This window comes from Lissotriton vulgaris, chromosome 4_1, assembly GCF_964263255.1.
Source record: "Lissotriton vulgaris chromosome 4_1, aLisVul1.2, whole genome shotgun sequence".
NCBI lineage: Eukaryota > Metazoa > Chordata > Amphibia > Caudata > Salamandridae > Lissotriton > Lissotriton vulgaris.
This window is the reverse complement of record NC_141691.1, coordinates 321,389,778-321,407,791: the sequence shown is the minus strand read 5'-3', so window position 1 is coordinate 321,407,791 and position 18,014 is coordinate 321,389,778. Positions and strand designations below refer to the sequence as shown.

The 18,014-nt window shown below is 43.2% G+C and overlaps 1 protein-coding gene across 1 annotated transcript in view; it reads left to right on the top strand.

Annotated features, from left to right (window-relative positions):
- The first annotated feature begins 396 nt into the window (after positions 1-396).
- Positions 397-18,014, top strand: part of SLC9A6 (solute carrier family 9 member A6) — a 231,675-nt gene continuing 214,057 nt past the window's right edge. The window contains exon 1 of the mRNA XM_086918671.1: positions 397-760. Within this exon, the coding sequence (XP_086774797.1) occupies positions 487-760 (274 nt within the window). The 5' untranslated portion in view covers positions 397-486. The remainder of the gene's footprint in view (positions 761-18,014) is intronic.

The following is an 18,014-nucleotide window of genomic DNA, read 5'->3' as shown; positions in this document are numbered from 1 at the left end:
GAGTTGCTTAAGGGGCAGAGAAAGGGAGAGTAATGAGGATTGGTATGTGTATTAAGTGTGAAAACACATTATTATGTGGAATATCAGGAAGAAAAAAAATGTCCAGAGAGTGTGTGTGACAGACACTTCACAATACCCAACAGACAGAAAGCACCTGTACTCAACTATTTATCACAAAATACATTTATTATTAGGGGGTTGTAACGCCCTATCTCACTAGTTGAGTAAGACTAGAACTGTATGCAACGAGCGACACTCAAGTTGAGGTCAGGAGGCTTGGGCTGCGAGGTGCTCGCTGTGTTGGGTGCAGTGGCGTCGCTGGCCGCAGGGGGCGGTGTGCTGGCTGTGAGCCGGTGAAGTCTAGTCTCCGCTCTGCCTCCTCCTCTGCTCTGTCTCAAGACCAGTCCTCAGCTCTGAGCTCCAGTGCCGCGTTTCTCGGTTCGCCGTTCCCAGGATCCTGCGGAACAGGAAGCAGAGAGCGCAGCCATGGAGCTGAGCGGCGGAGCTGTCAGCACCGGCCGCAGCCTGACTCCCAGGCTTGCCCTGTTGTTGCTGGGCGCCTTCTGCCCGCAATGCAGCGCCCAGGACAGCGCCATGGAGGAGATAGTGACCGAGAAGCAGGCGGAAGCCACCCATCGACAGGACAGCACCAACCTGCTTATCTTCATCCTGCTGCTCACCCTCACCATCCTCACCATCTGGCTCTTCAAGCACCGCAGGTTCAGGTTCCTGCACGAGACCGGTCTGGCCATGATCTATGGTGAGCAATCCTAATGCCAGCACATGTTAATTATGATCGGCAGCCCATGTGTGCCAATCTAGGACTACGCAGTATTTACCCACCCCAAATGTTTTCCAGTGATGTGGTCTTTAAAGCTGCTACAGGAAGTTCTACTATATGAGTAGTGCCACACTTGGGGCAGAGTATTAGCTATGTTTATTAGGGAAGTGGAAACCAGTGAATGATGTATTGTTAGAATAATCCCTTTGATATATTCCATGTATATGGTATGCGCCCTAATATGTGTCACAGTATGGTCTATGGCTGGCTTCCCTGTTTTTACGAATGTTGTGGGGTTATTGACCTTAACCTAGGCTGTACAGCTTGTGATATATATTCATTGCCATCTATGTTTATGAGTTATGGTCAATAGTCCCTAATCGATGATAATATAGATTGAATGTTTGGTATCCCCCGCATATCTGCTCCTGTATGTTAAATAGGAAGTGATCCTCACAAACGTTCTTCTGTTTGGCATGTTTTGGTTCCCCTCAACTGTATGATCTATGACCAGTACCCTCAAATATGCTTTAGTTTATGATCTGTGGTAAGTTCTCACAAGTGTGTGCCTGTGTATGTCAGATCGCCAATGTTACACACAAGTTCCTCTGTATGATGCATGGTTAGGCCTTCCCACTGATTTGTCGGCAGTGTATTCAAATGTTTTTTAGTGTATGATTGATAGGTGGTCTGTAGCCACAAATGTGCAAGTACATGGTCAGTGGTCATTAGCTACAAATGTGTGCAGGCCATTGTTACCTTATTGCATATAAATAGGACCTTCTCCAAAATGTTTGAGTCTATGATCTATTGTAGTGGCCCTCCCCATTGTGTACCAGTATACTGTTAGGATCTCCCAATGTGTTGCTGTCTGACAGCCAGTTTGGATCATCCCCCTTGTGCGTACCAGTGTATGATATATATGTATATTGTCTGCATCTACCGCTTTATACCACTTTGCTGTTTGTGGTCAGATCCAATGACTGCTCGAGCGTATACTTGCTAGACAGTCATTGCGATGTACTACTTGTCTCTGAGGCAGTGTGTGATCTTTGGTCAGATTGTGTACCAGCATCGCAAAGCATCCTGGAGTATGATGTATGTTCTGATCTATCCTCCTTTCTGTCTGTGTCAGTGTTGCTTAAAGGAAAATTCCTCTCCGTGCCTAACATTATCTGTACTATACTATGTATCTGTCTTGATGCTATCTATGCTATTGTGCTATTTTCAGCCCTGCAATGATACTTTATTCCTATGTAATAGTTACTGTTTGCTAGAGTGCCATCTAAAAATTCCTTCCACACATATTCTGTGCCAGTTAACAATCTCTGGTCAGTGTCTTTGCAATCCTCCTATCTGTGTGCTATTGCTTCTTCTACATTTGGTGCTAGTTTTGCTGGTTTCCTGTGAGTTGATTCTGTTGCACCAAATTTCACTTGACCGTGTGGATGCTGTAGGGTGGTTTTACTTTAGTTCTATCGCAATTGTTTAACATGCTCTCCGATTCTTACTATAGACACTTGAAACATGGTGGTTGTGCTCCAAATAAGATGTAACTGCCTCCTCCTTGAAATCCTTTCTTGTGCTAATGGAAGCAAAGAAGTTGATCGAAAATGCCAGTTGCTACTTAGTAAAATTAATGACTGCCTTCAAAAATGGCCCTATTGTGCCATCCATTAGGTTGGCCTGTAAAGCATGGCTGCGGGCCAACCCTATGTAGCTTGACTGCAGCAGCCTTAAAACCTGCTGTCACACCAGTCAAAAATAATCCCTTTTGATAGGCTGGAAACTCTGCCTTAAAGTATGAAGTTACTCCTTTGTACACCATATTGCCCAAAGGTAGGGTGCCTGATATTTAAAAGTAGAACATGTTCAAAATTAATTTTGGCATGTTCCTCCAGGTACTAAGGGCAAAAAGCTATTTTCACTGGCAGAGCTTTAGCTGGTTTTTAGGAAATGTCAAAGTACAGATTGTAGTCTTTAATCTGTAATGTTTGACAGGAAATGGCTACAAAAGTCATTGAAAGACTACGTTTAATATTTATGAACAATCGAATTTAATGGTAAAGTTATATTTTTTTATAAATATTTAGGAAAGTAACTTTAAGAAAAATATTTTTTACTTGCCTGAATATCCATTAGGCTTATTAGCGTTAGCCTACTGACTGCTGATCTGCCAGTGCATGACTTTTAATTAGGTTTGTAAACTTTTCCTAGACCACGGACAATATCTTGGGTGTGGGAAGGTGTTTTTCTCCCCTTGCACGGTGGACAGTTGGGATGTACCCAGTAACTTCATTAACTTGAAAAGGAGCAAAGTGAGACCTGCCCTATCACATGTAAATGTAACATGAGACATGCGGAAAGGCAATTGTTTGTTCCCCAGGCCCACACCAGCCAAACCCCTGAGGGAGCGAAAATGCCCTCAAAGTTATTCGGAGTAGACACTGGGCAGGGAACTGCTGATTTCCATTGCCACTCCTCTGTGTGGGCACAAGGCTCTGCACAAGGGAGGAAGGGTTTCCCCATCATGGATTTTAGGAGTAAATTACACTGTAGTATGGTAAACAGAAATTGCTGAAAAAGTGGGTTAGGCAACCCTGCAAACATGTACCAAATTGGTTACGGAGTATTAAAAAGTGTCCCCTACCCTCTCGCTAACTAGTGCCAACCATAAACGTCGCACCATAATTAACCCTCCTCAAAATACTTTCTGAATCTGCGGAACATCAGAAAATCATTGAACAGTGCTTGCTGTGACTTGAGAGGAACTCTGAAGCACTGCCATCTGCTCCCTCCTGTAACCAGTACAAGGAAGTGGACTCCAAGGTTCATTTGGCTGACCTCCTGTGTGGTTACAGGGACACAGCAGGGATAACCAATTGCCCAGTCACTGCAGGACTCTATACAAGGCTTTTGCTGAACTAAGTCCTGCAGTCCTACCCGCTGCCCCCCCACCTTGAATCCGCCTCAGAGCTTTAGGTGAAGAGCTAACGTAAAAGGGGGTTTACCAGTGCAAGGTTTTGTGACTGAGAAAAACTCTGCCTTCCAGCTGCTATGGGGCTGAGACCACCCACCTGAGCCGATCCAGTGAAGGCACGGCTTAGCTTGGTTGAAGTCACAGGTTGTTCCTCATTGAACTTGCCTGCAGCAGCAAATTCAATTCAGCAGGCCATGTGTAAAAAGGGATTTTATTCTGTGGTCCCCTCTTCCGATACAGGCTGTCGACGTGCCCAGCAGAAGAAATGTGAACTCCATTTCAAAAGTCTCTGGTAGAAATCTTGACTGTGGCAAAGGCGCTGAAAATATCTAACTGATGGAACAGTGGCCCTGAACAAGAGAAATTTGACTTTTCCTACTGGGTGCTTTTCTGCCAAAATCAATGGCTTCGGTGGAACTTTGATCAATGCCTATCTGACTTCTAAGACCTTCCTAGATATAGCTTTCTGCCTTGCCCCACTGAGAAATTCTAACCTCCATTTTGCAGATTAAATGGAAAGGTGAAATCCTTGACCAGGTTGTCCTACTTGGTGTATCCAAACTTGTGATCCATTGGAGTCGGCCTCAAAGTGTGCACACGTCCTGGTCTTTTGCAAACATAGACCATCATTAGTGCTTACTGTTTTTGGTTTTATTGTCACTTAACATTTTAATAACTCCTATTTTTTTGCTCCTCTTATTAGATTCTTGTCATTTTGGTGTAATTTTGTTTATTAAAATGTACAATTTGTTGTTGTTGCTGAGAATCTTTAAAAAAAATCTTTTACTTATTGAGAATTATAGCACATTACAAAATGCGATGTAGCCACCAGAGGACATTGCATTAGAGCAGGAGAAAAGACATTGGGATGTATAAGGGTATCCGTAGGCAGCACATAGTAAGAAGCAATACATTCATCATGAATATATTCAACCAACTCTTAACAAGAAAGAACGAAAAAAACAGATGACAATGTAGAACAATTGTAGGTCCAAGATATCTGCATAACATATTGTAGAGTAGGTAGTGTCTTAAATAAATGCATGCATGGATGTCGTAGAGGGCACGTGAGTAAGCAAGGGTACGCTAGTGAGGCAAGGCATTGGGAGAGAGTCGGTCAAAAAGTTGCAGTGCCCTGAGCTTCGGCAGATTGAAGCAGGTGAACTTAAAGCGACCCTAATAGTGGATCAAGGAACGCCAAACATATTGGAATTTATTTTCTGTCCGGGCCAGTGTGTGGTATAGTTTTTACATTGCTAGTATATGCTAAAGACCGTTGTGCCATTAGGCAGTGGATGAAGCAGCTGTTTTTTTCCTTGTCAACGCTATAAGCTGGCACGCAGAATTGAGCATGTGGCCATTAAGTTTCCAGTCTGCATGGGGTCATTGCTTCCAAGTGTGAATGCCCAGGACCACAGTGAGGTAGGATGCAGGCAGAAGGTATCCTACAGTAGTTTTAATGTGCCCCAAGACACCTTTCCAGTAGGTGGCAATAGAATGCTGGACTACCAGATGTGATAAAAGTTCCCTGCTGCAAGGCTGCATCACCAGGGAGTAAGTAGGTGGTGGGGTAATTGGTGGTGAGGTGAGCCAGTGTATAGTACCATTGGATCATGAGTATTTAGACAGTCTTCCTTTGTGACAGACAATAATAGGTTTTGGGAATATCACACCAGGCGTTTTCCATATGTTTTAGTGAGATTCCCTCTGCAGTGGTATCCTGCCCTACAATTTTTTTTTATTCAGTTGAGATTTTTATTGTTCAGTGCTTTGACTTCGCACTGTTTTGGTGCTTCATACGTACTTTATACATTGTCGTAAGTTAAGCCTGTCTGCTCTTTGCCGTAGCAAACAGGGGGTTGAGCTCTGGTTAATCTGACAAGATAGAATTATTATTCCTAAAGACAATCACCCACCCCAAATAATAATCCACTTTCTTACAATGGTGTGGATTCATAGTATACATTACCAATAGTGTCTAAAAGGTCTTGCAATGTGATAGTCTACGTTTGCAGTATTGCACACACGGCTGCCTCATGGTCCAGCTTGAAGCATAACTAAAAGATATTCTAAAGTCTCACACCCCTGCTAAGACCCTGCCCACTCAAGTCTATGACTCTTCTGGTCCTTGTATGTTAAGTTAATTAAGCTATTTTTGTTACCAGTCATAAGTCCTCTTTCTGGTCTCTCTATGACCTAGATCCTAAAGCCATCTCTACCCTCTTTCTAACTAACCTTTCCAGTCTTAATTGTCCTCATCATTAGAGCTGACCTTCCTGTCCGGCAACGTGGCCAGACCGCCTGAAAAGCACTTAATTGAGCAAGTCCAACTAACATGGAATCTCCGAACTGCTGCCTCGGCCAAACACTTTACTAACTCATTGTACCTGTGGCGGAATTACTTACAAGCAAAAAGTCGCAAGCCATGCCCATCACAGCCCAGAAACACGAAAAGAAAGGCACCCACTCGAAAGAATGTCCCACAGTAGACACCCACTCCATTTTCCAACGTTAACATTTTTAGGAGGATTGCGGGACCACGATTCTCAAGGAATCTGAGGAATGCAAAAGAGGAAGTCTTACCTGCTAAACAGCCTTATGCCCCCACTCCTCTGGGAAAACACCCACTAAGCTCCCTGACTGATCTATTTTCTTAGGAGTTGACTTACAGTGGCTGGGTGGAACTCAGTCCCTCCCCAAATTTCTGTTTCACCCTCCGTCATGTCTTGTTTGGTTTAATTGGCACATGAATGAGCTTGTCATTGGTCTCTGAATGCAGAGGTGATAACCTGTTTGCTTTGGACGGCTCCATTGTATGGTTTTGCCCGTTTTCACGTGGTGTAAGTGATAAGGAAGGATATAACACAGCTGTGTGTGCTTACGTTTCAGTTCTGCTTATTCTTCTTAATTGAAATATCCTTCAGACCACCTTCTGAAGCACCCATAGAGTGTAGATACATCGACCTAATAATACATTTAAAGTGATTCACCTTGGAGCTTTGAAAAAGTGTATCAAGAACATGCATCGAATCATGCATGAAAATAGTATTGCATATATGTTGATCTATAGATCAGTTAGCATTGTTGGAATTTTATATTTTGCAAATGCATTGTGCAATGCAGGAATTTCATCCGGATTACCAAATTGCTTTATTCTTAAGGGTTAGCTTAAGGTCTTCTTAGCATTTCTGAGTGTATCACCCTCCAAACAATTGCAGGTATTCACACCGGTTTTGAAGTTAATTTCTCACCATCAAAACACACAAAATGTGCTACTATAGATAGAAAACGAATCACTCTCCTATTTATTGGGGCTGTAAAGGAAAGTAGTTCTCTACGTGTAAAAATAGTTAAACCTTAAAGGAAAATCAGTTACAGGTGATAACGTTTATAACCAGGGTCACTTATATGAGAAGTCACCTTCAGGTCATAACAGTATTTCAGTTTTTGCTGGGCATAATGTAGATACTCCTTGCACCACTTGCCATTCAGGCACTCTTCTACAGTGTCAACCATATTAACCCCTTCAGCGCGGCGCGAATTTTCGCGCTGTGCTGAGGGTTCTAAGGTTCTAACGGGCTCATGACGGAACGGTTCCGTCATCAGCACAGCTCACCCGTAGCTGATGACGGAACCGTTCTGTCATCAGCATGGAAGGGGTTAAAAAATATTTTTGCAAACACCATTACCACCTCTGCGTTTGCTGTTATGACCTGGACTCAGAAGTGGATTACACTTTTGTTATCTATCACGATGATTCAGTTGCTAATTTGCTCCATTTCAGTCGCTAAAAGTGAACCGATCCAGCAGTGTTACATATATGTTGTTATGGTTTGGAAAGCTACAGTGGATAGGGAGAGCCCCTGTGGCTGAATTCTAGATTTAGGACAATATTTCCAAAGTAAGGATTTTGCAACCCTCAGAATTTTTGCTTGTTAGTAAATTTTAATAACTCATCTTTTCTGCTCCCCCTTAATAGATTCTTGTCGTTTCCTTTATTAAAATGTTCTCCACAGTTTTGATTGGGTTGTGGATTTGTATTGTTCAGTGTTTTGATTTTACTACTGTTTTGGTGTTGCAGAAATTCTTTAAAAAATAATCTGTCTGTAGTTAGTAAATAAAGTCAAAATAGCCACACAGGTACAGTTAGAACTCGATTAACCTGAGGATTTTGATTATCTACAAGATTTCTCAGCCATCCTGAGTTTAATGGCGTGTTCAAGCCCAACAGGTGTTTTGAGTATGGTTGTAAAGTTGCCTTGTGTGTATATATGCAGATGTCAAATGCAGTTAAGAAATGAAAGATCTTCCTGGTCTGAAGCACCTATGATCCACACCAACTTTTTTTTGTTTCTATCAGATTAAAGACTTAAAATATCATTTGCTATCTTTTCATACACAAGAGAATCAATAACAGTGCCTAAGAGTTGTCCTCCACCCAATACCGTTTTATTAGATATATACTTTCTGGGTTAACTTTTCCGTACTCTGTGTTCCTCGCCACATTCGACCCCAGCGTCCCTGATCTATGTGTATATTTGACTGCAGTCACTATTAGTAGGACTTGGGGCGTCTGCAAATACTAGCACACATCTTTCTTCTGAATGTAATTCATGTTTGTTGGCAGCTCCAATGTCATCTCAGTAAAACCGTTTGTATCTCAGCCTCACTTTAAATTGTCCCTGGTCTCTGGCTGGTGAAATAGTGCCTCTGCCCAGGGGCGTAATGGAACCCTCAATACTTATGCGAACCTCCATTCAGCCCAAGCTATATCTATATGATAAGAGAGGTATAGGTGCCCCTCGTGCCACTCTGCAGGACCCCCCACCCCATTTTGAGTTCGCCAGTGACACTGCCGCCGTTTCCCCTTGCACTGCACACTCCTCAAAGTTAAATGGAAACCGTTTTTCCAGCCACTTGGCTGACCGTCCTAATTGATGACAACTGCAACTATTTGGCCAAACTGCTCATAGGTTGCATTAAATGAAAATGACATGTTTCTATGGAAGCTGTGAGATTCCTTTACCATGGGTGTGTTGGTCATGGTGGGGGCCCAGGACAGTAAGTGTCACGGGGGGTACATGACTCGTCAAGAATTCTCAGCATGGTTGTAGACGTTTGGGCTTTAACTTCTGCTGACTTTTCAGACACAACAATTATTTTACATCAATAAAAAGTACATCGCTCCTTTAATAAGGCCTTGAGGCCATGTAAGGCCTCTCTCCCCCAAGGTGGGTTTAACATTTATATACAATATAATACAGCATACACTACTTATTTGACGCCAGGAGGCAGGCATGTTTTGTGCAGTGTCCTTTATAACCGATGCCAGACTCGCTGGTCATTTTCAAGCCTAATCAGTTAAATTGTTTAGTGTGCACCACTACATATACTACTCCCCATTCAACTAACGGTTGTATTCTGCCCTGCTGGAACCCTTCTTTCGGCTCTGGTATTCGAATCTCCATGCTTCTGCTACCGGTGAATTCATCCTAGCGGTCCTGATGATCCGATCCTTTCTTACATGTTTGTTTCCAACACTAGCAGTGTCATTTTACATTCCAGTGGCCACTATTCCTGTGTGAGAGAACTGGAGTTAGTCCAGCTGGGTCTGACACAGTACCACGCAAAATCCTGTTTCCCCTAACCATGAACTGTTTCATTCGACTGCTCACAACGCCTTCTTGAGACGAGCCTCCTCGTATGTTGTGGCATGTTGTTGTCAGTCTGTGTTCAGAAGGCTCTGGTGGCAGAGCAGTGACGTTCTCATAGCCTTTCTCCACCTATAACATCACAGCTGCATTTCGTTGGCTTTCTGTATAAGTATGGCGGGAGAAGATCGAGACACATAATCCAGAAATCAGTGCCTTTTATAGCAGGAACACATCCTAACAGCCCTGCACATGAAGCTCACTCCTTTCCCTATGACCACGTGCAGCGGATAACTTTATAAAGCACACTGCGCCGGACCATAGGAGAGCACTTATATGTAACTCGAAACAATAGAGGGTACACATTCAGAACAATAAAAAGCAAAGGAGAACTGAATAGGTATGTGATGTAGGTGAGGCCTATCTCCTAATCATTACAAGTCTACAAATACCTGATCAATAGGTCTTTAGGGGGTTATAGGTAGAGAAAACAATGACGATGATGAAAATCAGATCACAGTGCAGAGGAGAGAAACTCAGCAGGTATTTAATTTAGGAAGGAGTCCTCTCATAATCACTTCGGGTGTGCGATTACTAGATGTGCAGGTTTTGAGCAAAGTCAAGATAGATGCTTGCAGAATAGATGTGCTTTCAGTGCTTTTCAAAAAGAGAGTAGTGTGGTATTTTAACTTTGTTCCTTTTCTTAATCCTGAACTACCTTCTTATATCTGTGCTAGCCATGAACCTTTCCCCAATTTAGCCTAACACTAAACCTCCCCTAACCCAAACCACAATCAAACTCTTTGCATTGTCTTAATTGCATAGAACATAGCCCTTTGACCTCATTGTGACCAATGTGACTGTACGATCTGGGCCAGGGGAAATCTCCTTTGGAGGCATTTGGGCTTGATGTGGGTTTAGAATCTAGTTGGAGTTTTGCATTGACGGGTACTTTTTTCTTAAAATGTAGGCCCTTGTGTTTCAATGCTTTTCTCCATAGATACAAATGGATAAACATTCATTCTTGCGAATTTTTATTTGCGAAATGTCATTTGCAGTTTACTTTACGTAGTACTCATTTACATTCCTCATGGGCTCCGCTTAACTGGACAGCAATCCAGGCTTGGGCTACATTATCTGCGAGGCTTTTATTTACTACAATCAACCATTCATGCCCCCTCACGGCCAAGCCGCACTTCAAAGGCTCAATTTACTTCTCCGGACAATGCAGGGCTCCCCGCTGTGTCCATTAACTTACCTAGTCAAGCGAGAAAAGCATTTTGCTTGGTGGTGTTTTATCTGAATCTGTAGGGTAGATTTTATTTTTTTTGGTTTGTATTGCATTAATCTTGCTGCTCTATGCTGGTGGAATTGCTGGTGTTGCACCCCTCAACGTCACAGCACCACTCAATGCCACACCACTCAGCGCAACAGCATCCCTCAACGCCACAGCATCACTCAACGCCACAGCATTACTCAACGCCACAGCATTACTCAACGCCACAGCATTACTCAACGCCACAGCATCACTCAACGCCACAGCATCACTCAACGCCACAGCATCTCTCAACGTCACAGCATCTCTCAACGCCACAGCATCTCTCAACGCCACAGCATCTCTCAACGCCAAAGCATCTCTCAACGCCAAAGCATCTCTCAACGCCACAGCATCTCTCAACGCAACAGCACCACTCCACGCCACAGCACCACTCCACGCCACAGCACCACTCCACGCCACAGCACCACTCCACGCCACAGCACCACTCCATGCCACAGCACCACTCCACAGCACCTCTCAACGCCACAGCACCTCTCAACGCCACAGCATCTCTAAGCACCACTCCATGCCACAGCACCACTCCACGCCACAGCACCACTCCACGCCACAGCACCACTCCACACCACAGCACCACTCCACACCACAGCACCACTCCACGCCACAGCACCACTCCATGCCACAGCACCACACCAGAGCATCACTCAGCACCACAGCATCACTCAGCACTACTGAATGCCACAGCACCCCTCAACGCCACAGCACCCCTCAACGCCACAGCACCCCTCAACGCCACAGCACCCCTCAACGCCACAGCACCCCTCAACGCCACAGCACCCCTCAACGCCACAGCATCCCTGGACGCCACAGCATCCCTGGACGCCACAGCATCCCTGGACGCCACAGCATCCCTGGACGCCACAGCATCCCTGGATGCCACAGCATCCCTGGACGCCACAGCATCCCTGGACGCCACAGCATCCCTGGACGCCACAGCATCCCTGGACGCCACAGCATCCCTGGACGCCACAGCATCCCTGGACGCCACAGCATCCCTCACTGCCACAGCATCCCTCACTGCCACAGCATCCCTCACTGCCACAGCATCCCTCACTGCCACAGCATCCCTCACTGCCACAGCATCCCTCACTGCCACAGCATCCCTCACTGCCACAGCATCACTCACTGCCACAGCATCACTCACTGCCACAGCATCACTCACTGCCACAGCATCACTCACTGCCACAGCATCACTCACTGCCACAGCATCACTCACTGCCACAGCATCACTCACTGCCACAGCATCACTCAGCACCACAGCACCACTGACGGCCACAGCATCACTCGGCACCACTGAAGGCCACAGCATCACTCGGCACCACTGAAGGCCACAGCATCGCTCAGCACCACTGAAGGCCACAGCATCACTCAGCACCACTGAAGGCCACAGCATCACTCAGCACCAGCATCACTCCGTACCACTGAAGGCCACAGCATCACTCATCCCCACTGAAGGCCACAGCATCACTCAGCCCCACTGAAGGCCACCGCATCACTCAGCACCACTGAAGGCCACCGCATCACTCAGCACCACTGAAGGCCACCGCATCACTCAGCACCACTGAAGGCCACAGCATCACTCAGCACCACTGAAGGCCACAGCATCACTCAGCACCACTGAAGGCCACAGCATCACTCTGTGCAACCATTCAACAACAACTGGTTCCAATATGTTCTCTCAATGTTTCAAGCTTTATTACAAATGTCAAAAAAAGATGTTAATATTTCACTGTTGTTCTTGGATTTCCATTACAATAAAATACAATGAACATAATCTTCCCAAAAGTTATTTACAAAAATTTAAGCTATTGCCATTATAAATTACAATAACTTTTATTTAAGTATTTATTAATAAAAAAAATAAAAGCCATTGTTATGTGTAACATTAATACATCTAAGTCATGTAAATACAACACATATTGCATTACAAATGCTATAGGTGTCACGTTTGCGAGTTAAAAATATTGGCATTGTAAATGACAAAGCTATTAATTATGCTATTTTCAAAACCAACACATAAATAAAATATTTGTCATTTACAATACCAATAGATCAAACTTTCCTAATGCGAGACCTATATGCATTTCAAATGCTTGTTTAATGTTTACTTCCCCAGTGTCGCCGCATTGTTTTCTCTCTTGACTACAATTAGCAATTCAGATTGTTGTGTTTTGCCATTTTTTGCAGCTAGTGTTTTATGGAAATCAGGCCACAGACAATTACCTAATATCAGTATTTGCAAATTAGACAGATGTGCAGTATCAAGATGCTGCATTTTGCTTGGTTCCTAGCCTGTCAATATCTACCTGCAGATTCATAGCTTTTACCCGAGACTAGCCATACTACTCCATCAATTTACACCTCACTACACTGCATTTCCTTACCAGCTGTCCGTGAAGAGCAAAGAGTTCTAATAAAGAAATGGAATGTTCACCTAACTCACCTAGCTCACAGAACTTACCTGCGCCTCGAGAGTGAGCCTGATCTGATGATGCAGAAGCAGCTTAGAATCATTCACTTGTGGGACTAAGGTCTCAGTATTAATTAGTGTGTTAATTTGTGGATTAAAATTTGGCTCAAGATTAAAAAATCTTCAAGAGCAGTAAGCACTACCAATCGTTCCAAACTCGCCTACTACATGCAAATCATATAATGAATGTAACACAGACACTACAAACACTTTGTATTTAGTTTCATCATGCTCGCCAGTTTTGGATTAAGGTTTGAAAAGCGATTAAGTATGTGTTTCAATTAAGTGTTCTTTTTTCGTATGTCACTCTGTTCGTAGGCAGTTTATCGGGTGACTATAATGATAACATGTTAAATGCGAAAGTAATCGACCTTATGTTAGCAGTTGTATTAGAAAAAAAATTAAAAAACTGGAAGAACGCAAAAATAATTTCTTTTAAGCTTGATGGTATGGAGTATGTTGGAACCATAGACTCGATAGAGCTTATATTACTCCTATCTCACTTGCTATGAAAAGGGAAGCTCTATAATCTCCTGTTACCATTCATCTAAATACTGCTATTATTTCATATGCTTTACACCAACCTTTTATTGAAGAGGTCCCTAAACCCCCTTGAAATTCGTTCTTTATTAATTCTAGTTTACTTACATTTTCTAATTCCTTACCACTCTTATCTATAATTTGTATGTATATTCTTTGTAACGTGTTTGTTGTTTTCCATATAATGCTCCACGTTTATTGTCACATATGCATCACCTCTCATTTACTTATTATTATTATTATTTCTAACATTTAATTAATTCTCCACTATTGAGCCCTTTTTCCTTTCCTTTAGCTTTCCATTTCTCTTTCCTTTACTCTGTTCTTTCCTTTTCTTTTTTTCTAATTTCCTTATTGATCATACATGGATGTTTGTATGTATTCATTTCGTTAATGTTTTGAATAATTCGTAGGTCTACTTGTATTATTCTAGAACTGATGTTCTACTTAAGCAATATGTTAAAGCATAATTCTGTTGTTCTTCCACATTGTTAATTTTTCTTATATTTATTTATCATATTGACTATGATAATTAAAGTCTTTCTAAAACTTAGAATCATTCGACCACCTACCGATCACCTGGACCTAGAGCAGCTTTCTCGCAAGCCCTCCAAACGCTACTAGAGTTGTGTCTTGATTTTTCCTCAATCACCATTCTGGGTGATTTTAATTATCACCTGGAACTAGACTCCAGTGCTGACACTGCCAGACTCCTGGACAGTCTCGCAGCTTACGGACTTACCCAACTAGTGTCCAAACCCACACACCTGGCCGGCCACACGTTGGATGGCATCTTTACCAACAACCCCGACATCTCAGTGACTAAGACACTGCCACTGCCCTGAACAGACCACATGGCGATTCACTTTCATATTAGGACAACAATTCTAGATATGCCCAACTCTGGAAGACCTTCCAGGCTGAAGTTCCGACGATGGAATAACATACAGGGAAGGGATTTAGAAAATGCGCTCAGTAACTCTCTGACCTCACATAACGGTGAAGCTGCACATCAGTTTGATAACTGGATACGTCAGTCAGGTCACGCCTGAAACTACCATCTCAGTTAAAAGATCCTCACCAAATGCCCCTTGGTGTGGACCTGACCTTAACCTGATAAAAATAGATTGCAGAAGGAGCAAACGACTCTGGAGGTCAGACTATAGTAAGGAGCATAAACAGGTCTATAACCGAAAGTTGGAACAATATAAGGAAGCTATTATCAAAGCTAAAAGGGACTACTTCACTACAAATATTGAGGCCGCTAGTAACTCTACCAGGGTGCTTTTCAAATCGATCCAAACATTAGTGGGACCCGGTCAGAACCATCAGTTCAGACCAGACCAAGCATTCTGTAACAAAATGGCTACTTATTTTTAAAGCAACTTTCACCAAATCTACAATGAGTTCCTTACCACTCAGGACATCACACGTACCGGTAAACACACACTTTACGACGGAAACAATGTGCCTGCTCAGCTAGCCCGCTTTCAGCCACTCTCCCAGGAAGAGGTCAAGAATCTTATCCAGACTAAAAAGTCGGGCTTGATGGTCAAAGCTGGCAGGTGACTGTCCTCTTCCCACCACCAAGGCCAAGAACCTAGGTATAATTTTCGACAATAAACTCAATTTCTCATCCTAGGTCAACCGTCTAACATCATCCTGCTTCTACTTACTCAAAAGACTCCGTAAGGCCTTTCCATTTATCCCTCAGAAGCTTCAAAAAACGGCTGTAGTAGGGATTTTTTTCTCAAAACTAGATTATTGTAATGCATTATTCATGGACATTGACAAGGCCCAGAAAACTTAACTCCAGTCATTACAAAACACGGCAGCCTGACTACTGATGAACATACCAAAAGCCCATTCCAACTCGGCTGCCATAAGGTCACTCCACTGGCTCCCGGTCTAGCAACGTGTCGACTTCAAGGCCCTTTGCATAGTACACAAGGCACTCTATGTAGGTGGTCCAGCCGAAGCCCAAGGGTTGTTTTCTTGGTACGCCCCTTCCAGAGCTCTTAGATCCTCTAGCTCCGGGTTTGTTAACCTTCCGAAAACACGTAGAGCAAATGGGTCGGACGGAGTTTATCAAATTGCGCGGCAAAGCTCTGGAACCAAATACCAATCAACCTGCGACTGTAATCAAACCACATGACATTCAGGACATCACTGAAGACCTGGCTGTTTCCGGATAAATAGCTACCCTGAGCTCACGGCAGAATCGTGCCCTGTTCACACACCCAGCGCCAAGACGCCTCGGCATTCGAGCGCTTTGGAAGCTACTATCCTATCCTATCCACTTTCCTGTGCAGAATGCTGCACAAGTAATATTACCACCTTGTAAGTAGAAGGCTATGTGAAAGGGATTTTTGTTGGAAGCTGTTATATCCACATTTTGAAAATTAATTTGTTATGTTTGTGCATTTTTTTTTGATTAGGACATTATGTCTGGCAAAAGCATTTAAAATGTCCAGTTTGGAAAACCTTTTTTTTTTTCAAAGGTTTGATAAATAAGAAATATTTTTTTAGCTCAAAGGGATGGGCTCTCTAACATTATCATTTCCTAATCACAAACCATGTGATGTAGACCAAACAACAGAATGATGGTGTAGTAATTGGCTAGACTCTGGCTGACTCATGCAGTAGCCTTTCTCTTCGCATTAACTAAGACTATGCGTGTCACATGAGATCCGATGTGTGAGTCATATCGCAATTCCACTGGTTTCTTTGAGTCTCGCGCTGACCGTGTTAACATCTGGCAAGTGTGTCCAGTAAATGGCTAACCATTCCTGGTTGGTTGGTGCGTTCTCACAAGTATGTCCTGAAATAACTACACATCTTTGATTAACAAACCTGCCATGAACCAGTTCTGCATATTTCCACCCGAGAGAGCACGTTGCAATTGCTACTTTGTCTGGCTCACTGAGTAAAAAAAATCATAACTAAAAAAAATATATATAGATGGGCCTTGCATCAGCCCCCTTCATCCATTGCTCTGTTAAGAGGTCACTGATATTTTAATTCTACATACCACAGCATACTGCATGGGTCTACCCTCTACAGCCATTGGCCCTCTATCCCCGTGAGTGGTGGCATGTTCCTGATCATACGCACCCGTCTTCCTATAGAGAAGTGAACTTAAGTGCCAGGGTTCGTCGGCCAGTATTTAACCAATGCTTTTCCCTTTCTGTTCTTTATCTTTTTTTGTAGGTCTGGCTTGAAAATGCAATTTTTGTTGTTGACTTATATGTTCAATAGAAGAAATAGCTTTTAGAAGCGCCCCTGACATATGGCATTTGGCTCATCTCATGTTGATCTCCCTTCCTACAGCATTTGAGTTGTACTTGCTTTCTATGGCTGAAAAGGGATGCTTGTATTGCATTTTATGCCATGTAAAGTTTGTGTTCAGTACAGTAAGCCTGAGTTGATTATATTAACAAGCTAAGTATGCCATAGGTCAGACGCCACTAGTCCGATTAGTTCATTATGAAAATGTACAACAAAGGCAGTAGGCCTAACTCATTTATTGTGAAGGCATATGTTAAAATCAATATGACTTTAGTGGTAGATTGTTTCACTGTATAATAACCTCTGACAAGACCTGGGGGTAGAATATTTGCACTGTGATAATGCTTGCTATGCCTTCTTAGCAGGGGTTGTACATTGTTTTACGAACAGTACATGTTTGTAACATTATGTATGCTATTTATCTGTGTGTGTATTAAAGTACTTTTTAGCTCTCTGCTAATCTCTTGTAATAAATGCGTATACAAACAGGTAGGTGCTTTTGGTAATGTCCGGTTCAGCCATTGGTCATCTTGCATGTCGGTCACATTCTATTTCTGCCCATGACAGCATATACCGGAAGCAGTAGATCAGTCCACTTCAGCAATTGACTCTATTTTCGGTGCGTGACTTCATTTTGCTGGATCACTTGTGACTATTTACCTGAAATTGATGGTTTTTCAGGGCCATGGCTGGTGTGCCTCTACTTAAATTTTTTAAGCTCTCTTTTTTTAGGTTTCCTTTTTTATTTCTTTTGTTGTCCTTTTTAGGTTTTGCCTGGCGAAAGCTGCGCTCTGCGCAGCTTTTTCATGCAGGCGAAAACCTAATGAGTATTGTAGTGTAGTTTTGAACGGCCCCCGTCATTTATTGGCTAGCTCCATAAATGGAGCCTAGCCATTGGACGATGGGCCTGTCCGTCAATGCCGGACCAGATTCGGGGGCGTTCCCGAGATTTTTTGGCTTTTGGCGAC